Raw genomic sequence first — 24,496 nt, 5'->3', positions numbered from 1 at the left:
CCCTAGAAAAAAAAAGAAAAAAACCCTGCAAGACAAAGACATAATGAGCTAGTATGAATCGCATACTAGCTCATTATGAAATACTTACCTTAGAACGAAGCTGTTGCAGCGGACCCCGTACACCGATGTGACGGGCGACAAGTCTCCGGAATGTTACTTTCAAGGTTGCGAGTTCCGGCACTGTGATTGGCCGGAGCCGCAATGACGTCACTCCCGCGCATGCACGAGGGAACCGCAGGTCACGGGCACAGCAGCTTTAGAAATGGCACGTACGAGCCGTTTTAGTGCGCATGTGCCGATGACGTTGGCACATGCATACATAGGGAATATCTCCTAAACTGTGCAAGTTTAGGAGAAATTCACGGTACCTACAGGTAAGCCTTATTATAGGCTTAACTGTAGGCAAAAGTGGTTTTAAAGCGTTTACAACCACTTTAACTCTCCTCTGTCCTGTGAGGATTAAGAAATTTAAAGTTACCTTTTTTAATTCTTCTCCCCCAGTTTGCTTTGATATAGCATTTTTTTTTTCAGGCGGAGAGTACCTTTTTCCTTTTTTTTTTGGTGGCACCTACTCCTATTTCCTCGTTCCTTGGCTGGAAGAGCGTGATGCAACCTTAGACCACCCCCTTTCCTGACCGCAGCCTCCTGAGAAAGCATTGCACATCCCAGGGGCTTTCTCATGGCAGGCCATGTCTAGCATATGCGCAAAATGGAGCCAGCTGTGAGGCATCAGGAAAGGACAGTTGGCTCCTGAAAACGAGATAGGCGGGGTGGAGAAACAGGGACCCCGAGAAGCATCAGCTATGGGCAGTCAGTGCTAGACTGCATGGGCTGGTAAATAACAGTTTCTTAAAGTCAGCAGCTACAGTACTATTAACTGCAGACTTTTAATTTTCCCAAACCTGGGTGAAGTTCCTATTCAGGAAGAAAACTGAAAAAAAAGGTGGCCTATACAAATAAAGCTTTGCCAAAATACTAAAACTAAAAAAAAGAGCATATATTTTCTCTACAGCTGATCTTTGGACGGACAAGAAAAAAAAGGCACTTTAAAACAAAGTAAAATGTAAGTAAATTTTCCATTCTCAGCCTATTAAGTGAAATTAGGAATAGAGCTCCAAGCAGTTAACTTATGGGTTATGTATAATATTATTTATACAACATCAATACTTACAAAACCGAATTTTGATAGGCCAGATCATGATGGAGCTTAGAGGCAACGCACTCACTAAGGCAAGTCCTCCAGTTACAATCACCATCACCCAGCGGTAGAAAGGAATACAAGCTTGACAGCAGAGTTCAGTACTAAAAAGTAAAATAAAGGGCTTAATGTTCATACATGTTTCTAATATACATATATACATACATACTCTTACATATTTTTGCATTTTCTTTCATTTTCATACATATGTAATGTTTTGCTAACAAGTATAATGCTCTCAAGTATTATAACCTACTAATGCTGGTGGCCACACACTTTAACCACTTCAGTACTGGACACTTTCACCCCCTTCTTGCCCAGGCCATTTTTCAGCTTTCAGTGCACTCACATTTTGAATGACAATTAGTCATGCAACACTGTACCCATATGAAATTTACATCCTTTTTTTCACACAAATAGAGATTTCTTTTGGTGGTATATAATCTCTTGTGGGTTTTTTTATATTTTGTGCTATAAATAAAAGACGACCGAAAATCATGTGAAAAAATGCCTCGGTTTCTGTCATAAAATTTTGAAAATTAGTATTTCTCCATAAATTTTGGCCAAAACTTATACTGCTACATATCTTTGGTAAAAATAACCAAAATCAGTGTATATTATTTGGTCTTTGTGAAAGTTAGAGTGTCTACAAGTCATGGTGCCAATCATAGAAAATTGATGACGCCTGATGTACAGACGGCCCTATGTCTTGAGACACTAACAAACTAGGAAGGTACATATCCCCGCCCCAAATGACCCCTTTTTGGAAAGTAGACATTCCAAGGTATTTAGTAAGTTGCATGAAGAGTTTTTTGTAGGTTGTAATTTTTTCCCACAATTCTTTTCTTTTTTTTTAACAAAAAATTGTCATATTAACAGGTTATTAACAAATTCTGCTACTTTTTTCCTGAGTATGGCGATACCATGTGTGAGACTTTCACAGCCTGGCCACATACAGAGGCCCAATATGCAGGGAGCACTGTCAGGTGTTCTAGTCGCACAAATTACATATCTTAACTTGTTGATTACCTTTTACACTTTTGAATGCTCTGGAGCACCATTTTGGAAAGCAAAAACCCCAATGTATAATCTATGAGGCATAATGAGTCTTTTGAATGGTTCAGTTTTTTTCCAGAAGTTTTTGGAAAATGTGGGAAAAAAATGCAAAATGCATTTTCTTTTTTTCTCTTTTTTTTTTTTTACACAAAGTTGTTCATTTAGAAGATATTTCCAACACATAGCATGCAAAAATGATAACCCCAAATACATTCTGCTACTACTCCTGAGTATGGCGATACCACATGTGAGACTTTTACACAGTCTTGCCACATACAGAGGCCCAACATCCAAGTAGCACCGTCAGGTGTTCTAGGAGCATAAATTACATATATAATTTCCTGGCAACCTATCATTTTTGAAGAACCTTCATATCTCTAACACATAGCATGTACATACCAAGAATTACAATCCAAAATAAATTCTATAAAAAAAAAAAAAAAAAAAAGTAGTATTACCTGTGGTTTTAGTAGTGTCCACATTGTAGAGCATTGGTCCAGGCAGCAGGCAGGGATGTGCTTAGCAACAGTAATTATCCAGGCAGCAATATTGTCTATAGTCAGTACAAGGATATGGTCAGCACAGCCAAAGCATTTGCTTACATGAATTGTCCAGGCAGAGACAGCCAGCATAGCCATAATAATGGTCATGGTACACAGTTACCTGCAGACACTCATTGTATAGCTCTGCAGCCCTTCATAAACATACTGCCTCTTGCTACAGCGAATTATTTCCATAGTCCAGGTAGCAGGCAGAGGTGTGGTCAGTTCTTGTGGCAGGCAGAGGCAAGATGATGGCAGCAAGTCAGCAGTAGGCTTAGGGCCTCAGTCAGGTAGGACCTGGGCACAGGGGTAGCGGATTCTCCCACCCAAATCTCTTTGGAGCCTTTCCTGGAGAAAAAAAAATAGTTTTCTACGAACCAGAAAAACAATTCTGGAACCCCTCACATATGTGAGACCTCTGTGTACTACAGTAACAGGGCATCAGATCAGTCCAAGCGGTAGGCAAAAGCATAGTCGATAAAACAGGCCAGGGCCAGTTCACGTGGAAGCAGTCCAAATGGTAGGCGGAGGCATAGTCAAAAAACAGGCCAGGGTCAGTTCACATGGAAGGCAGTGGCATGGTTATTTGAGGAAGCATGGAAAATGGTCAGCACAGATGATGAAAATGTGGAAATAGTTAAAAATATGGGCTAATATTTTAGGAATGTGTGATAAAGTCGGGAGCATTTACCAATGCAAAGGCCGGGTTGGGAGGGACACTGGTAGCTGGTACGTATTTGAAATCCTCTTTTGGACATTTTTTTTGGAGTCTTCGGCCTGCTTCAGATGCTGGAATGTTGTCTGGGAAGTGGCACTCATTAAGTCGACTAACAGCATCAGAACAAAGGTTTTCTGGGGGGGGTCTCTGTTGATAGACGAGGGACAGGACAACTACTTCAATGTATTTTAGGAAGGGGGTGGAGGCTTTACGTGGATTTGGTGTAGACTATGTATGCATTATAAATGGCCAAATGGATGAGATAAATTGCTACTTTCTTGTGCCAGAAACAGGACCTCCTTATTGACAAATGAGGCTGAAGCATTTGGTCATTGAAATTTAACCCCCCCCCCCTTTACCATATGTAGAGATTGTAATCTTGGACACGTTGGCTTTTCAATGGGACCTTGTCTTTATACCTCAACTGTAGTGTCATCATGGATGGCGGACATCATGTACACATTTCTGCTAGCCTTCCACCTTAAGGCCAGCTCTTCATTGTTTCTCAAAGTTGCACCCCCCCGCCCTCACAGCTTTTTTTCACTATGGGTTGTGGGAAGCCCTTCCTGTTCTTTCTGGAGGTTCGGCAGGCCAGGGTTTTAGCAAAGTATAGATGTTTCAAAAAGGGGCAGGCTGGTGTAATATTTATCAAGGTATATGTCATAATCTTTGTTCAGCAGTGGGTATGCAAGGTCCCATACAATTTTTCCAGTTGTGCCCATGTAGGCCGGACACTCAGGGGGATGGAGCTGGGAATCTCTTCCTGCATATATGCAGATTGCATACCCATGACTCTCACGCAAAGCTTATAAAATTTCACTCTGTATCTGGCCCTTTTGCTAGGAATATATAGTTTTATTCCTAGCCAGCCTGAAAAGGGTACCAGGGACTCAACTACACATATATGCTGATCGAGGACAGAGTTCTGCAAATCGTTGGCCGGGGAGGGCACTGTGTGTTGTTGCTGAAATACATAATCGGGACCGGGCATTACGGCAAAATAAATGGGCATGTGGTGGATGGGGTGGTTGACTAGTAGGCATGTCCATTTTTTTTGTAAGCCCATGTTTATGGTGAGGCCCATAAACAATTTAAACCCCTCCATCATCAAATCTCTCCACTCAGACGGGCATATGATGATTGGGGGTTGTTGGCAATATACTGCTGGGCATATAAATTGGTATGATCCACGATGAATTGCAGCAAAGTGTTGGGCAAAAACAGATAAAAGCAATCAATTTCTGTGAAATTTTAAGTATTGGCCTGCACACCTGGCTGTGCGATGAAAGGGGTACCAATTTCTGATCCTGAGTCGGAAGGCAGCCATGTTGGGTTGGCAAGACCATCTGGCAGATATGTAGTGGCCCTGGCTCCCGGGGGACGTGACACTGCAGTGCTGGTAGTTGGGGGATTTGAAGTTCCTGTGCTGGTACTTGGGCATGATACAGCAGTGCTGGTACTGGGCATTTGTTCTCGGGGGCCCATCGCTGGCGGCAGTGCTGGTAGTTGGCCTGGGAATATGATCATGGTTGCTGTCAGCTGCCTGGTTTCCAGAGTGCCCTTCCCTTTTAGGAGGGATCCATTCTTCCTCCGATTCATTTGACGATCCGCTGCTATTAATTGGTTAAAATGCTGGATTTGATTTGGACTCAGAATCGGTATTAAAATCTGATGAGAACTCCCCACTGCTCTCATCAGTCATGGAGAGGATCTGGAATGCCTCCTCACTGCTATATACTTTTTTTGAACATGGCGCTGATGGCTGTGCGATGGGTGGCAGGTGGCGGTCACTGATGGGCTGTGCGATAGGTAGCGTTCACTGATAGGTGATGATGGTGTGACTGATGACAATCACTGATGGGCGACTGGCGATGGTCACCGATGGGTGTCTGTGTTTACATTTGTGATCGGCTGTGAATGGATCACAGCCGATCACGTGGTAAACAGCGCTGGCCAATGGCTGTTTACCAGTGTCGGTGACTTGCAGTGTTCCCCGGTAACACGCAGCCACTAACGTGCACGTGATCGCTCGCATGCGCTGTGTGCAAGGGGGAAGTACCATCTGTGATCGGCCGTGGCTAGATCTCGGGCGATCACGTAGTAAACAGCCATGTCCATTGGCTGTACACCCCCGTCAGTGACGAGCAGTGTCTCTGACTCTCTGCCAACAGGACAGGGCTGCGCGCACACGATCACGCGCTTGCCCTGTTTGAATGGGTCAAGGTCATATGACGTAGTCCCAGAACGAGAGCCGTACAGCACCGTCCCACTGTCATTTGGTGGACGGGCGGCGAGCGGTTAAGTGGAGTTAAAAACACCAAGAAAGATTACCAATCCTTAAATGTGGTGGCTGTAGTCCTTTTCTTTTGTATACCTTTTTTCCTTTATTTTCACCTGGCGATCCAGTCAGTAACACATTTCATGCCTTAGGCCAGTGATGGCGAACCTTGGCACCCCAGATGTTTTGGAACTACATTTCCCATGTTGCTCAACTACACTGCAGAGTACATGAGCATCATGGCAAATGTAGTTCCAAAACACCTGGGGTGCCAAGGTTCACCATCACTGCCTTAGACTGTCTCCACTCTTGATGGAAGAGAAATTGAGACACCATTGGAGAGCAGTTAGGTACACTAGCAGGGGGGCGTGGCCAAGATGGAGCTGTGAGCGGACGTTTCTCTGAGAGCTCTGCTGAGATCCTAGGCTGTTTCCCTATACATAACGGCTAAAAGAGCCTGAATACCGGCACAAATCCTCTACACGTACCGCCGCTCGACCCGGGCTACAAAAGGAAGGGGTAAGAAGCTGAAATCTCCCCCTGTGACAGAGGACCTAGAGGCGGCCTGTGTCAACCGCGTAGGGGCCGGGAAGCGCGCCCTTACCGACATGGCATCCCAAACTGAGCAGCCGGGACAATCCTCCTCTACACAGCCAGGCTTGGCTGATGTGCTGGCTGCTATAGGCAATTGTCAAGCTTCTCTCACTGCCCTAACCACTAAGGTGGATGTGGTGCAACTGGATGTGGGATTGATAAGGCTGGATATGGACAAAATACGTTCCAGACTGTCTACTGCTGAACAGCACCTGGGACACGTGGAGGACACTGTGGAGAGCCATGGAGCTGATCTCCGTGCCCTCCATACTAAAATAAGAGCCCTGGAATATAAATGTGAAGATGCGGAGAACCGCAATAGGAGGAATAACCTCCGTAATGTTGGCCTGGCGGAAGGGTCTGAGGGTCAGCGTCCGACGGAATTTATTGAAGAGCTCCTCCGTACCCTTCTCCCTGCAGGCCAGTTCTCGCCATTTTATGTGGTAGAGAGGTTCCATCGAATACCACCCAAACCAGGCCCTTCTGGAGCACCGCCGCGCACTTTTATTTTGAAGTTTCTGAATTTCAGGGACAGAGATGAGGTGCTCAGGGCAGCCAGAGTGAAGGGAGAATTGCAACACCAGAACGGCAAGTTACTTATCTTTCCTGATTATTCAGTTGAAACTCAAAAGCTCAGACGCTCTTTTGATCAGGTAAAAGCAGCCATGCGCCTCAAGGGCATTCGCTACAGCATTCTCTTTCCTGCACGTCTCCGGGTTTAGGATGGGGAGGCTACTAGATTTTTTACATCCCCTAGAGATGCTTCCACATGGCTGTAATCACTTCCCTCAAATCGCTAACTAATGTTAGTTGTCATCTGTCGCATCCCTGCTATATGTGCTGTAAGATGAACGTGTCCTGCTAACAAGTGAGTCCGTGTTGCACCTGTTGTGCCTTTGGTTTTGATTAACTGTCCGAATCTCAAGTTTTGTGCCCCGGGCAATGCCAGGTGATATATGCCACTAAGACTGCCGCTTTCTGCATTAAAATGTGATCTGCATTGCTTCCCTATCTCCAGTATACTCAGGGAACCTGGGCAAGGAAGGTAGAAGATCAGTGGATTGCTTGCTGCAGCAATGAAAGTGCATGCTCTCCTTCTAAAATGAATCTCCCCTGGTCTACGGTCTACCTGATTGGTAAAGGCTGGTAACTGGCGGACTCTAGTGCTAATTTAATGTACTGCAAGCTTAAATCTCATCTTCCCCAGGATTATTCGTCATGCATACTGACAGCCATGCTTGCCTCTTCTTGACAACCTGATATGGTGAGGTTTGATGATCCTAGGAGGTGTCCTGGGAAAACAAGTGCCTCAAATAACAGAGAGATCACACCCTGGTGAACTAACTTTCTTTGGATGTTATGGTTTTATGATTATGAGCAGCGGCCATATCCCCTTGGTTTTCTTCATTTTTTCTTTTCCTTTTTTGTTTTTCTTCCTTAGTTCATGCAGATAAGCATTGGAACAGCCTGATAACTTTTCTGTTGTTGGAAATTTTTCTCCTACTTCCTATTGGTGGCGGAGTCTCTCATCACTATGTGGACGATTGAACTCCACCAATTCTGCACCCACTGGTTCACGCTCCCTGACATTGGGTGTTTGATGTTTGGGGAACAAAGCATTCCTAGGTTGGGGTGGGGGGGAGATTGTTGGGGGTTTTATTTTTTTTACTTGTTTTTTTTTTTTACAGGTGCTTTAGTTTGTCTATACTTCTAAAAGGATCTTTTGACATGGAGATGTGCATAACGCTGTGTTTACTACTGGAGTCGGATGCTGCTCCCTCGGGCTGGTTACAAAATACATTTCCCCCATATCTTACATCTAATGGCTGAGTTTAAAGGTGATCTCATGGAACGTGTGGGGTCTTAACACTGCCGTGAAGCGTTCTCTGGTGTTCCGTTTCCTACATAAACATAACCCGCAGATCTGTATCCTCCAGGAGACACATCTGCAGAACAACAAGACTATTTGCCTTAAGAAAGCCTGGGTTGGCCTAAATTATCATTCCACCTTTTCCACATATGCCCGGGGGGTCAGCATCTTGGGTCATAAGACACTGCCGTTTAGGCTTCTGGAGGACAAAACTGACAGAGAGGGGAGATTTATTATTGTGCATGCTAATATCTATGATAAGGATGTGGTATTAGTTGGAATTTATATCCCTCCACCAGCCACTGGCAGAATCCTCCACGAGATCATGCAAATTGTGGTGCAATTTGACACTGCTTTGGTCTTTCTCCTGGGGGGATTTCAATATGGTTCCTTCGGTAGAACTTGATAGGTTGCACCGGTCGGCTTGTGACACTCCAGATCTCCGTGGGCTGACACTTTTGCCCTCACTGACGTATGGAGGCATATGCACCCGACGTTAAAGGTCTTTACTTGCCATTCCGCTTCACACAAAACTGTCAAGAACAGACCTAGTGTATGCCTCTGGCCCTACACTACAATATGTTCAGGACTTATCTGTGCTTCCCAGGGGAATTTCTGACCACGCTCCATTATGCTTGACGCTGACTTTGACTACCCCCCCTGGAACCCGCCTTTGGCGGCTGTCCAGATTTTGGGCTAATGATGAGAGGCTGCAGGAACCGCTTACAGCTTCCATCTGCAACTTTTGGACGGACAATGCTGACTGTGCTGCCCCGCCTATTTTATGGGACTCCTTTAAGGCCTGGGTTAGAGGGGAATTTGGGACTAGTATTGCTCGACTTAAACGTGAATCTGCTCGTTCCCTGGAAGGACTTGAGACACAGGCTGCTGCACTGGAGGCTGATTTTGCCTCTGCTCCGGGAGACGACCGGTATAAGGCATGGAAGTAAGCTCTGTGTGGCCTTTCTATAGCTAGGATGGCCCAGACGGACAAAGCCCTATTATATTCGGCCCAATGAGTGTTTGAACATGGTGGGAAGAATGGGAAACTTCTTGCATGGCTGGCTAAAGGTAACATACCCTCTACCCCCATAGGCTCCATTAGGGATAGTTTTGGCCGGTTTCTTATGGCACCCAGTAACATTAATGACCGTTTTCGTGAATACTTCCAGGAAGTGTACTCCTCTAGGGCTGCTGCTTCTGACTCCTCCCTGTCCTTGTTTCTTGATTCCCTGTCCATTCCAGTCCTGGCTGAGGAAGCCAGGGAGGGTCTGGAGGCGGATATCATGCTTGAAGAGATCCAAATTGCCATGGGACATCTCCGGGGGGGGGCACCTGGGGCGGATGGTTGATTCAATGAATGAGGCGGTAATGGTGTTGGTTCCTAAACCTGGTAAGATCCACTTGACTGTGCATCCTACAGGCCCATTTCCCCAATTAATGTGGACGCCAAGATCTTTGCTAAGGTCTTGGCTACCCGTCTATCTCATGTCATAGAAGACCTAATTGGCATTGATCAAACCGGTTTTATGCCGGGCAAGGGAACCGACATAAATATTAGACGCCTATTCCTTAACCTAACTATCTCGCACGATAACCCGGGGTCCAGGGTTATTGCCTCTCTAGATGCCGAAAAGGTTTTCGATTCGGTCGAATTGAACTATTTATGGGAGGTTTTGCATAGATTCGGATTTGGTCCCAAGTTTATTCATGGTATTCAATTGTATCATACTCCTAGAGCTCGCGTCCGTACTAACAACTGGGTCTCGGACTCTTAATTTGTATCTCGGTACGAGGCAGGGATTTCCGCTCTCCCCCAGCCTGTTCACCCTGGCGCTGGGGCCCCTGGCAATTTCAATCAGGAGTGCTCCAGACATCCTGGGCATACGGGTGGGTATGATGGAAGAGCAACTCTCCCTCTATGCCGACGACACGCTTTTATACCTAAATGACGCTGGCCCCTCTCTTCAAGCTGCCCTGCAAATTTTTGATAGCTTTGGGGGATTATCCGGTATAAAAATCAACTGGATGAAATCAGTTTTGTTCCCTCTGGATGATGGTGCTACCTCTGGACCCCCCTCCTCCCCGCTACAATGGGTGAAGGAGTTCAAATACCCCGGGATCGCGATTACGAGAAACCCCTCTGCTTTTATTATAAAGAATCTAACCCCTGTCTTGAATACCTTACGTACAAAATGCTCTGCATGGGAGAACTTACCACTAAATCTTTTGGGGCGCATCAATCTCCTTAAGATGATGATACTTCCTAAATTTAACTATCTGTTCAGAAATTGCCCAGTTTGGGTCCCTGTTTCATTCTTTAAGGAAATTGATCGGTTAGTGGGTTCTTTGATTTGGGGTGGGGGGAACCCTAGGTTGTCGCGCTCCACACTGTGGTTGCCTGCTGATTTGGGGGGCTTGGCTCTCCCTAATTTCCGGATTTATTTTTGGGCGGCTATGTTGGTGTCGGTCCACTGGTGGTTTCAGGGCTCCAGAACTAATGCAGCAGTCTGCCTTGAGGCGAACTGTTTGGGCTCACTGGCTGACCTCCGTAACTTTACCTACAGGGGACCGGGGGCTTACCTTGAGGTCCCTGGGCCTACTAGGGCAACGTGGAAGGTTTGGGTGGCGGCTAGACGAAGGTACCTTAAGCCGGACCACTTATCACCAGCCCATCCCTTATGGGGGAACCCAGTGCTAAAGCACTTCTGTACTATCCCGGGCCTGCAGATTTGGGCTAGATATGGCATTACAACCCTGGGGCAAATAATGTCCAGAGGGGAGTTGCTCTCTCTACCAGAAATGACAGCTACGTTTAATCTGCCCCAATCGATGAGGTTCAGGTATCTGCAGCTTAGACACGCGGCTAGGGCTCAGTTTCCACAAACTCCCATGCTTCAAGCTGATCCCATTGAAGAACTTCTATACCCCGGAGGTGTTTCTAAACCCCTCTCTACCCTTTATAATGCACTCCTGGGTAGGGATTCTCCCAAGGTAGAGAAATTATGGGAGAAATGGCGTACAGACATACCATCGCTTGACAGGGAGGGATGGGAGGATTGTCCCGAATATGGCCCTAAACTAGTGATAGCATCTAAAGACAAATTAATTCAGGTTAAATTTATCCATAGGTTTTATTACACCCCTCAGAGACTCCATCGTATCTTCCCTGTGCCCTAAATGTAAGGTTCAAATTGGAACATTCTTTCATATGTTTTGAGAATGCCCCATTATAGCGATATTTTGGTCTGCGATTTTTGGAGAAATTAATTCCAGGTTACAAATATCCATCCCAGCCCCACCAGAGCTAGCTCTGTTGGGGGTTCATGATGACGAACAACGACCCTATCATCTTAAATTATTAATTTCCTATCTTCTTTTCTATGCCAAAAAGGAGATCCTCATGAAGTGGATTGACTCTTCCTCACCGTCCATTGCAGCCTGGGAAGCACAGATTGAGGCAGCCATTCCCATGTTTAAAATGACATATTAACCGAGGATGTCCATGGAAATTCGAAAAAGTATGGACTCTGTGGCTATCCTCCTAATGACATACAGTGTTTTGAGAATATGTTGCTTGTTGGGTGGGAGGGTTTCTAGGTGTGGGGAAAAGTGGGGGGTGGGGTTCATATATAGTATTGATATTCTTATACGCTACCCTCCAATTTGTACATACTGACTTGATCTATGTAAAGGCAAGTATATCTTCCATGAAGTGTTATGTACTAGGTCAATTGGTATTTTGTATTTTTACCTTCTGTGACAATAAAGCACATCTGTTTTGTTAAAAAAAAGGTACACTAGCAGATTTAGATGGAATTGAATAGCCAATTAAAGCTGAACTCCAGATTACACTTTTCAAGCAGTTACAGCACCAGTTTTTTTTTTTTTTTTCTTTTGGGATAAAAAGTTTTACTTAAAGTGGGGTTCCCATTTAAAAAAAAAAAAATTAAAAGTCAGCAGCTACAAATACTGCAGCTGCTAACTTTTAATTGGACACTTACCTGTCCCAGGGTCCAGCAATGCGGGGGATCGAAGCCCCGCTCGTTCCCCCCCTCCGCTCGGTGGCGCCGGCATTGTAACTGTGGGCGCCCGGCTGTGGCTTCACAGCCGGGCACCCACTGCGCATGCGCGAGCCGCGCGCTGTCACTGGCCCCGCAATCATCTGGGACCGGTCACGTGTCCCAGATGATTGACAAGAGGGAGGGGAGAGAGGCGACCTCCCTCTCCTGCGCCGAGGGAAGTGATGTCACCAGCCCAGGCACCGAATGAGGCAGACTAAGCAATAGGCATTTAGACCCCTTTCACACCGAGCCGCCTATAGCATCGGCGGTAAAACACCGCTATTTATAGCGGCGTTTTACCGTCGGATTTGCGGCGCATTTTGGCCGCTAGCAGGGCGCTTTTACCCCCCGCTAGCAGCCGAGAAAGGGTTAAAACCGCCCGCAATGCTCCGCAATAGCGGCGTTTTGCCGGCGGTATCCCAGCGCTGCCCCATTGATTTCAATGGGGAGCAGCGGTGGAGGAGCGGTAAACACACCGCTCCTTCACTGCTCCAAAGAAGCTGCTGGCAGGACTTTTCCTGACGTCCTGCCAGCGCAGCGCTCCGGTGTGAAAGCCCTCGGGCTTTCACACTGGAGACAATGCTGCAGCTATTTGAGGGTGGATTGCAGGCGCTATTTTTAACGCTATAGCGCCTGCAAAACTCCCTCGGTGTGAAAGGAGTCTTAGAAGTGAGTAAAAAAATTTTCTCCAAATGTTTTTTTTTTTTTTTAAACACATTACTAATTTTTTTTTTTTTTTGGGGGGGGGTTGGAACTCCACTTTAAATAAAATGCAAACTAACCCTTTTAAGTACCCCCATCAGCGTTAAATGGTTTGTTTCAATACTCTGCCACTTTTGGCAGACAGTATGGTCTGTTAAAGGAAGTCAAAAAATGACAGACCTACTGGCAGGTCCAACAAGTGAAAATAAAGGGAAAAAAAGGCCAAAAAAATAAAAAACTAATGCAGACACCATATACATGCCTTGAAAAGGTATTCATACCCCCTTGAAATTTTCCACATTTTGTAATGTTACAACCTAAAATGTAAATGTATTTTATTGGGATTTTTTTTTGTGATAGTGGCACATATTTGTGAAGTGGAAGGAAAATGATTTTCACATTTTTTTACAAATAAATATCTGAAAAGAGTGACATGCATTAATCAGCCCCCTTAACTCCTAACTAAAATCAAGTGTAACCAATTGCCTTCAGAAGTCACCTAATTAGTAAATAGAGTCCACCTGCGTGTAATTTAATCTCAGTATGAATACAGCTGTTCTGTGAAGCCCTCAGAGTCTTGTTAAAGAACCTTAGAGAACAAACAGCATCATGAAGGCCAAAGAACACACCAGACAGGTCAGGGATTAAAGTTGTGGAGAAGTTAGGTTATGAAAAAATATCCCAAGCTTTAAACATCTCATGGAGCACTGTTCAATCCATCATCCGAAAATGGAAAGAGTATGGCACAACTGCAAACCTACCAAGACATGGCCCTCTATCTAAATTGACAGGCCGAGCAAGGAGAGCATTAATCACGGAAGAAACCAAGAGGTCAATGGTAACTCTGGAGGAGCTGCAGAGATCCACAGCTCAGGTGGGAGAATCTGTCAACAGGACAATGATTAGTCGCGCACTCCACACATCTGGCCTTTATGGGAGAGTGGCAAGAAGAAAGCCATAACAAGTCCTGTTTGCAGTTTGCGAGAAGCCATGTGGGGGACAGAGAAAACATGTGGAAGAAGGTACTCTGGTCAGATGAGACCAAAATGTAACTTTTTGGCCTAAAAGCAAAACGGTAGGTGCGGCAGAAAACTAACACCGCACATCACCCTGAACACACCATGCCCACTGTGAAACATGGTGGTGGCAGCATCATGTTGTGGGGATGCTTTTCATCAGCAGTGACAGGGAAGCTGGTCAAAGTTGATGGGAAGATGGATGGAGCCAAATACAGGGCAATCTTAGAAGAAAACCTGTTCGAGTCTGCAACAGACTTGAGACTGGGGCGGAGGTTCCCCTTCCAGCAGGACAATAACCCTAAACATACAGCCAGAACTACAACGGAATGGTTTCGATCAAAACATATTCATGTGTTAGAATGACTCAAAGTCCAGACCTCCAATTGAGAATCTGTGGCAAGACTTGAAAATTGCTGTTCACAGACAACCTCCATCCAATCTGACAGAGCTTGAGCTATTTTTCAAAAGATGAATGGGCAAAAAATAGGATTTCTAGGTCATACTTACCTGTAAAATCCTTTTCTTTGAATACATCTTGGGACACAGTCAGGCTAATATTCATTACCTGCTGGGTTATACTCCATCATTAGGTGAATGGACACTGGTAGACCAAAGGTGATCACCTATATAACCCCTCCCATACAGGAAGTACTTTAGTTTTGTAGTGAGCACCAAAAAGAGGGGGGGGGGTGTCTCTGTGTCCCATGATGTACTCAAAGAAAAGGATTTTACAGGTAAGTACAACGTAAAAATCCTATTTTCTTTTTCATACATCATGGGACACAGAGTCAGGCTAATATTCATTTATTTGTTGCACTTCTAAAAAAGAACAATTGTTAGTAATAAAAATGGTCAATAATAAAAACTTGCAAGGGATGCAGAGGCAATCCTAGAAGCATGTAGTCAATGCAGATACTAAAGTGAAATTAAATAATAACGGTACCACTGTGACATCCAGGTTGAGAGAGGGGTTAACATCAGCCCATCAGCTTCAACTTGTGGCCAGTAATGCCAGGATGTCACAGTGGTACCGTTATTTCATTTCACTTTAGTATCTGCATTGACTACATGCTTCTAGGATTGCCTCTGCATCCCCTGTTATTATTGACAATTTTTATTAATGACAATTGTTATTTTTTAGAAAGGCAACAAATAAACTTTTAACTTGGCCAATAGTCCGCAAGTCCTTAAGCTTCACCCATAGAGCGCTGCTTCTTCGTTTTGTGTTCTGTTACCCATTTTTCCAGTGGTTGCGGCTGCACTGGGTTCTAGCTTATTTTATATGTTTTCCAGGATTTGTATATCCATGCAAACGGCTGACAGTTTTTAGCGCTCAAGGAACTTTGTATTTGCTATTCGATGGATTTTTCATAGCTGCTTACTGACAGTCACGTTATTACACCTGGCTTGCACTTCATATAATAACATATGTAGATGCCATTGTGTAAAGCTCATATTATATCACATTCTATAAACACTGTTGCACGATATTCTTTTATTGTTGTTTGCAGTTTGCCTTTTTTTGAAGGGCTGATTTCATATAATAGAATTGAATCATAATTTGTTTCAACCACCCCCCCCTTTTTTTTCCCCATTATGGATAGGTATAACCGGTTACAATCCATTTTTGACAACATTGAACTTTTAGGTGGTTCAAATTCCAATGACATCATTACCAATACTCCAGATATTAACCGCTGGCCGACCAGCCGCCATCATTATACTGCGGCAGGTCGGCACGATCCCGCGAACCGTCGTAGCTATACGTCGGCTCGCGGGATCGGGATAGCAGGCGCGCACCCACTGCACAGCCAGGTTGCCAATGCTCGTGACGGTCGCGATGACAGAACACGAAAGTGTGTGTGTAAACACACAAATCCATGTTTTGTTCTGAGAGGAATGACAGATCGTATGTTCCTAATAGCTAGGAACCACAATCCGTCACTTCCTCTAGTCAATCCACTCCCCCTTCAGTTAGAATCACCTCCCAGGGAACACAGTTATAACCCCTTGATCCCCCCCTAGCGTTAATCCCTTCACTGCCAGTGACATTTTTACAGTAATCAATGCATTTTTATAGCACTGATCACTGTATAAATTTGTTAAAATTATCCGATGTGTCCGCCATGTCGCAGTCACCATTACTAGTAAAAAATAAATAAATAAAAATGCTATAAATCTATCCCCTATTTTGTAGACGCTATAACTTGTGCAAACCAATCAATATAAGCTTATTGCGATTTTTTTTAGCAAACATATGTAGAAGAATACATATCAGCCCAAACTGAGAAAAAAAAAAAAAAAGCTTTTTTTTTAAAAAAAAGTACCAAATATGTTTTTTTTCAAAATTGTCGCTCTTTTTTTGTTTATAGCGCAAAGAGAGGCAATCAAACACCACCAAAAGAAAGCTCTATTTGTGGGAAAAAAAAGGACGTAAATTTTGTTTGGGTACAACGTCGCACGACCACGCAATTGTCAGTTAAAGCGACGCAGTGCCGATTCACAAAAACTGCTCTGGTCAGGAAGGGGGTAAATTCTTCCGGGGCTGAAGTGGTTAAAGAAATAGAAAATACAGCTAGATTTGTGACGACTTTCAACATCAAATATAGGACCATATTGAAAATAAATTACAAACATTATAACATTTTAAAATTAGATCAATATTTAGCTTCTTTGCTTTCTCCCAAGCCTCAAATAACTTTTAGGAAAACACCCACTATAAAAAATATAATTGCTCTGAGCAAGTTGGAAAAATCGAATAAAAGACCTTTGCTGGATATTAGGGCCTATTTTGATGATAGGACAGGTACCTTTCAATGTCGAAAGAGAGGCTGTCTGACTTGTCAATTTATTCCTCATGGATGTTCAAAGATTGTTCCCAACAAAGGCAGTTTGTTTCACATCAGCTTATTACATGTTTAACTGAATTTGTCATCTATGTCCTGCGGTGCCCATGCAGTCCCCTTTATGTCGGTCTTACCATACGTACCCTTTGCACGAGAGTGGGCGAGCACCGCTGGTTTATTAAGAACGGTTGTGTTAAACACAGTGTCCCACGCCATTTCCTACAGGCACATAAGATTCTAGATGCCTGGAGGTTTTTGCGATTGAGGCTATTCCCAAAGGTACACTCACAGATGATGTTTTCCCTCCTGTGCAGGAGAGAAACTTTTTGGATTTATTTGCTGGGTTCTCTCTCGCCCGATGGCCTCAATGAATAACTTTATGTTCTTAGTATTATGTGATATCATGTTGTAAGCCCTCTCTCTCTATCAAGTGCTCAAATTGCAGCTACTTAGACTGCCCTCATGCAATATTCCGAAGTGGTAAAACGATATCTAGAAATGCTGTAAATGTTATGAGCTGGCAATCTAAACACACTGAGTACAGTACTTGTTGACCAGAGAATAAGTAAACCCAGAGCTCAATACCAATGATTCAGCTGTTCTGCTTTGTTTGACAATAACAGGAAACAGTATGGTGTCAAGTCATCAAAATTGTACATTCTTTGTCATGTAGTCTGATGTGTTTTACACCATTTAGATAGAGATATGGATATTTGTTGAGCAAACTTTGCATGTTTGTAATACCGTATAAGGGCTTGTGGCTAGGTCCTGACAGAACTGACATTTATGTGCTTTAATTTAGCAGAGGAATCTGCAAATATATCGGTGAGGATGCTTGTATGCATTTGTATTTTTTAACATGTATGCATAAAAAAAATATTTTTTTTGCACACCTCTCCAGCATTGCGCTCAAAAATAAAATCGGCTTATAAAAGACATCTGAAAAATATATGCTAAGCTTGACTTTGCCTGTGAAAATAAAGTACCCGTAAAAATGTACAGGAATCTTCACCTGCTTTTAGCTTTGGGTCTACGGATTGTTTAAACATGCAGTTTTTACAGAACGTAACCTTGGATTTTGTATCAAAATTTTCAAGTGACAGGTTTACCTTAAAAAGGAGCTTGCAGTAAAATTCATCTAATGCCTTGTACACACAGTAAGAATTACGGACGAATGATCGTCCTGTTTTTGGTTTTGTATGCTAATCTCATATCGAAACCGAATAGGTTACTAGAATTACGAAAACTCTTGCAAGACAGAATACAACTTTCCATGGCTCTCGAAAGCTGCGTACGAACGATCAGATTATCATATGATCGCTCCAAAAGCAGTATTTTTCTTCCAATTTTGTCATCGTGTGTACTAGGCATAAGGCTTCATTCACATGGGCATATGCATATTTTCTGCAAAGAATGCAGGTTTTTGCTGGCAGAGCAAGTAGAAGATCCTGTGTAAAAAACATGCCTAAAGTACTTGCACTTGGATGCTTACAGCATTTCTTCTACTAACTTTAGGCGTGTAGAATTATACTTGTTTATATGCATTTACTGCTGTGTCCTATTTTTTGTAGGACGCAAAACTCCAAGCACATTTTTGTTTGCAGACACAGCTGTGTGTATGACCCCACTGAACCCTATAGCGCTGTGTTTAAATGTGTACAAAACTAGACAGAAGGTATCGCAATGCAGTGTATATACCTTCGTACTGGGTTTCTAGCCTTCCCGTGCCTGCAAGGCTGATCAGCATTTCTCTAGGATACCAGTAGAGCAGTGTATCAAAATCTTTCTGGAATGTGCTCCTTTACAGGGTTGTAATCCTCAGTATTCCAATAGGAACATTGCTGAGTTGGCTTGTTAGAATTGGATAACATATGATCCAAGGACTTTTATTAAATCTATTGCATCTTTTACCCTTGGGAGGTCCATACTTTTTCAATTTGAGCAGATCCCCTAATCAGTTCTCTGTAACTTTTCCTGAAATGTATTTTTTTTTTTTTTAAATTGATATAGTTCAATAAAACTTATGATCAGGCTTTTTTCTTTTTAGTCATTTGTTAATAATATTATCATCATCATTAAAGTAGAACTTAACCATGCAAGCATTTCCTCCTTGACAAATCTTCCATACCGCCGTTTAAAAAAAAATACACATGCACAGATGCACCACCACCAGTCTCTTCCAGGTACTTGGGAGCTGGCAGAGACCACTGGCAGATTTCTACGCAAGCACAGAAATGCCACCAGATGTTTGTATATGGGCACTATAGCGTCCTGGGATATTGGTGACATAATCCAAGGAGGCAACAGGGCCTGGCCTAGGCTGGAAACCTGTAAGTAACACCAAGATAGGAACAATACTTTTTTTTAGCATTTGTGTATGCACAAGAGGGGAGAGACAAAATAAGAAAATGTTTTAGTGAGTCAAGTTCCACCTTAAGATTCTAATAACCATTACATGCCTGTTTTCGTCTGTTCATTTTATTACTATTTTTACTTTAATTAAAATTAAGCCCCCACATATACCCTGTACTTGCAACACTTTCTTCCAACTAGAGTGTAAGTAACGCACATGTTATAAGGTGTTTTAATGTAATTACCATAATAATACAGATATACAGATTTTGGACAAGAGCTTGCATTTTCTGAATGAATGCAAAGTATTCTCTGACTGGACGAGGTGGGAAGCGCGACACCCACATCCCAACTCTTCACCTTATACAATCAGAATGCTTTGCATGCATTCAGAAAATGCAAAGCATTCTCTGAATGATGCACATGCTGAGAAGACAACCTCCTGTATTTAGAATGCATCAGGCTGGCCACGCCGCACAGAATCCAGAAGAAAGTGGAGATAACTAGATTATCAGTGTCCACTTAAGTGATTTTCCAGGGGCATCCGCCAGGCATAGTATATACAAGGTTGCAATGCCCCAAGCTGGACCAATGTAACTTCTGTATGTAAAAATACTATGCCTGGAATTCATTTATATTGGTTTTAATTGGGGGTACTAATAGATGGGGGTTAGATTTGTTTTATTACAAGGTCCATGTTAAGTATATCTGGATTTGCTGGTCACTTTGACATGGTTTTCTTGGACACCTACAGCCTAGGTTAAAATGAAGGCAAGGAACAGAACGTGACATTTAATGTGCTGGCTCTGCACAGCTAAGATCTTGACAAAGCGCGAACTGACATGTCATTTGGGACCAGATGAGTTTTGATCAGTGTATGGCCAGCTTAAGTCATATTAAAATATCAGAAGAGGTAATTTTATAGATTGTACACTATAGGTATGGAGAAATAGTGACTCTAGCATCTACAATGTACAAAGCTACAGAGGAAGATCTGAGCTCAGGCATCTCAATATACATGTCCTGATGCCTTGTAATTAAAGTACATATTAGTGTAATGCATAACCCAATTACATGCCTGCATTCTGACACTCACCCCAATCTGAATTGCTGGCAGATATCAGATTAGTCAAACTCATATGAAAACCACCCCCTTGGTGTGACATTAACAATAAATACAGAAAAAAATGCAGTTTTAGGTCATAAAACAGATCCTCCATTAGGGATTTCCTCCATAAAATGAAAATACTTACTGACATGGGTAAATAAACTGAATAGCCAAAACTGCCACTCCATTGGCCAGTTTATCAGTGAAACTCATTGCGCCATACACAAAAGCTGCACTGACCTGCAAAGCAAGAAACAGATAGTGTTTTGGATGTAGAAATCACTATTATACTTTACACAGAAAGAAAATTAAAAGTATATCTAAACCCAATAATTAACCTGTTGGCAATCTTGTGTCTGTGTAACTTCCTTAGACTAAACTGAGCAGCACTCTCTGCTATCCTCTGTAAACTACTAAACACCACCCCTTCATGTAATGCAAATAATTTAAGGGGTAGATGTTTGTGGTCCAAATCAGGAGAGCAACCTAGGGTCACCATAGAACAGAAAAAACGTTGTTATTGGTAAACTCGTCAGGAGAAAATAAAGCCTGAAAAAAAAAAAAAAAAATAAAAAAAAATAAAAAAGAGAACCAATGTAGCCACTATGATAAAGGATTGGTAAGCTACAATTTTTTTCCCCCATACACTTTAAAAAAAAAAAAAAAAATTTCCCCCATTCTGCATAAAGTAAGGAAGGGTGTGTGTGTGTGTGTATATATAATATATATATATATATATATATATATATATATATATATATATATATATATATATATATATATATATATATATACACACACACACACATATATACACGGTCCAATATAGCAGTGCTAAGCAATAAAACAGAGACATAAAGTAACACCTCAGCGCTGATTAGATTGCCATTTTAAAACACTGAAAAGAACGTATAGTGGCATATCCAATAATACGAAAAAATAAATAGTGCTGTGCTTCTTTTCTCCTATAAAATGTCACAAATATTAAGTTCAAACCATGATCCGTCATACAGCACAGCATACATAAGCACACCAAAAAGCTTGACACATAAAAATACAAAGTAACATTAAACGTACGGTGTCCCGATATTAAATTTTGCCCCCCCCAATATCAGTACCTTCTTTGTGACCGATTTGGACACTTTTTTAGATGATCATAATTGAATAATGCGATAGTTTGCGTTGGTATACACTTTTCTTTGTATGTTGTAAAATTAGTGTCGCTTTGTATTTTATGTCAAGCTATTTGGTGCATTTTACAGAACTGTGCTAGATGAAGGATCATGTTTTGAACATATTTGTGACATATTGTATATTTTCTTGCCATTGGGGAGATTTCCATTCCTTCGTATCCCATAGCCAAAAAAAGGAAGAGAGTGGCAATCCCTTCAAAGCAAAAGAATCCCTGTCACCAGGGTCATCAGAGCCAGTGGACAAAAATAGAGGGTGGCACTGACAGCAATAAAAACGACGTGTTCTTTTCCCTCTTAACACTATCCACAACTAATAAATAAAATAAAGAAAATTACTATTTTTTTTTTTATCTGTAAAAACCTTTTCCTCAAGTACATCAGAGAACACAGAGCGTCTTCATAACCCTTATAACAGAGTTATGCTGCTAACTTCAGGTGATTGAACAGTAGTTCCACAAGAGAAAATGTTTGTCCACAAGCAGAAGCTGCTGTGACCTGCAGTTACTGCTCCAGCTGCTTTTCAACTTCACATTCATGCTGCCATTGGAGGCATACTGTGCCACTCCGTGCATGGCACAAGGGGACAAGATAGCGGCCGCCAGGAGGCTCCACCTCAGTCATGATGTCACTGGCAGCACTGCACATACGCAGTTTGGCCACCCAGAGTGAATGCAGGAGGCGGCAAGAGCAAGGATAAAGTGAGGAAAATAAAATTGAAGTACAGCTGTCCTGTGACACTGACCTCCTCTACATTACACTCCTTGTACTCAGCAGTAATGCCACATGACCCCTAGGGGAGTCTAATCTTAATAACCCTGTCCTAAAGGATTATAAAGCTGCTGTGTCCCATAATGTATGATAAAGAAAAAAACAGGATTTTTTTTGTCATAGTTACCTGTAAAATCCTTTTCTTTGAATACATCATGGGACACAGAGTTAAGCCATTATTCATTACCTACTGGGTTATACACCATCCATGTCTAGGTGAATAAACACTGGTAGGCAAAGTCTTAGACAAGAAGTACACCCCTATATAACCCCTCCCATACAGGAAGTACTTCAGCTTTGTAGCAAGCACTGAATCCTCAAAAGAGGGGAGGGACCTCTGTGTCCCGTGATGTATTCAAAAGTAAAGGATTTTACATATAAGTATGAGGATTAAATCCTATTTTCTTTACCTTACATTACGGGACACAGAGTTAGGCTAATACTCATTACCTACTGGGACATCCCAGAGCAATAGCCTTGAGAGGAGGGAGACACCCTGCCAAACAAAAATAGTCATCAGACTTTAAACTACAGCCGATAAAATCTTGTGAACGTACGCACTGAAGACCAGGTAGCAACCTTAAAAATCTGAGCCACAGACACCTGATGGCGAAAAGCCCAAGAGGTTGCTACACCCTTGGTAGAAGTAGATCTCACCCTAAAGGGAGGAGCCCTACGTTTCAGACCATAGGCCTGAATGACCAATTGGCGGACCCAATTGGCAATGGAAGCTTTAGAAGCTGCCTGCCCCTTCTTGTAAAACAAAAAAAAAACAAAAAAAACAAAAAAAAAAAAAAAACAAAAAAAAAAAAAAGAGTCTGATCCTCGGTTCTCCGCATATCTAGATAAATAAACTCTGGACTGACCAGCGAATGGGAGACTAAAGGGCCTTCGGAAGAATACTGACAGGGCCGAAATCTAACCTCTGATTGTACTCAAAGTCAATCTGATTTCCACAGCTGACTGTAGAAAAGAGAATTCTTCCAATCAGGCATTTCCGAGGATGCCATTTTCTGGCTTCACACCAAATAATATAAGTCTTCCAGACCTTATGATAGATCTTCCTAGTGACCACTTTCCTAGCATTCACTAGGGTAGACACCACCGGGCCCGAGCTGCCACAATCCTTCACCACCCTGGCTTTAATAGCCATGCTGTCAAATTTAGAGACTGTAAATTGGGGTGGAATATAAGCCCTTGAGACAGTAGATACGGGCGGCGTGGAATCGTCCATGGCCCGTCTATTGCCAGTCTCACAATCTCCAGGAACCATTGCCTTCTGGTCCAGGCTGGTGCCACAAGAATGACTGGAACCCCCTCTCTCCGAATCCTGCGCAACAAATGTTGAAGGAACGGGGGTGGGGTGGGGGAGAGCATAAACCAGGGAGTATTGGCTCCATGGAACTACCAGAGCATCTGCTCCGATTGCCAGGGGATCCCTTGTTCGGGATACAAACTGATGTAGCTTGTTGTTGAACCTGGATGCCAATAGGTTGACATCTGGCCATCCCCAGCGCTGGCAAATTTGCTGGAACACCTTCAGGTTTAGGGACCATTTCAACCGGGCACATCCGCTGGCGACTGAGAGTCTGCCCTCCAGTTATCTTCCCCCAGGATATGGACCGCCGATAGAACCCGCACATGTCCCTCTGCCCAGGCTAATATGTGTTTCACGTCTTCTTGAGCTGAATAACTCTTGGTACTGCCCTGGTGGTTTATATAGACCACTGCAGCGGTATTGTCGGACTGAACCCCGGATAGGACAGACCTGAAGCTCCACCGTTCAGGACCGTAGGAGGCCAGACATACTACCCGCAACTCCAGGATGTTGATGGGCAGGCTCCGTTCTGCCCTTGACCATCTCCCCTGAGCTGTGAGCCCCTCTTGGATCGCTCCCCAGCCCAAGACTGGCATCTGTGGTCAGTAGAAAAAAAAAAAAAAAAAAAATGTAAAAACTGCGCTATGAAAAATTAAAATAAAAATAAGAAACTTTGTTGGAAGCTGCAATTCTCCTGTATAACACCAACACAGTAAGAATAGATTAAGAGAAAAATAAAATTGCGCTAAACCTTTAAATCATAAATGGATGATTAATCAATATGTAGTCCACCAGTGTTCAAAAAATATATACAAACCATAATAATTGATCATATGGACTATAAATGAATATGAAGTCCACCAGTGTTCA

General features: G+C 43.0%; 1 protein-coding gene across 4 annotated transcripts in view; it reads right to left on the bottom strand.

Annotated features, from left to right (window-relative positions):
• MFSD12 (major facilitator superfamily domain containing 12) overlaps positions 1-24,496 on the bottom strand; it is a 262,723-nt gene that overhangs the window by 55,913 nt on the left and 182,314 nt on the right. For 3 of the 4 annotated variants that reach the window (XM_073595179.1, XM_073595175.1, XM_073595182.1), the window contains 2 exons: positions 20,493-20,587; positions 1,172-1,302 (listed from right to left, as the gene is read on the bottom strand). In XM_073595179.1, coding sequence (XP_073451280.1) covers positions 1,172-1,302; positions 20,493-20,587 — 226 coding nt within the window. The remainder of the gene's footprint in view (positions 1-1,171; positions 1,303-20,492; positions 20,588-24,496) is intronic. The other variant, XM_073595186.1, reaches the window with a different exon arrangement.

Source organism: Aquarana catesbeiana, linkage group LG01, assembly GCF_042186555.1.
Source record: "Aquarana catesbeiana isolate 2022-GZ linkage group LG01, ASM4218655v1, whole genome shotgun sequence".
Lineage (NCBI taxonomy): Eukaryota > Metazoa > Chordata > Amphibia > Anura > Ranidae > Aquarana > Aquarana catesbeiana.
The sequence above is the reverse complement of the archived record's forward strand: the minus strand, read 5'-3'. Positions and strand labels throughout refer to the sequence as shown.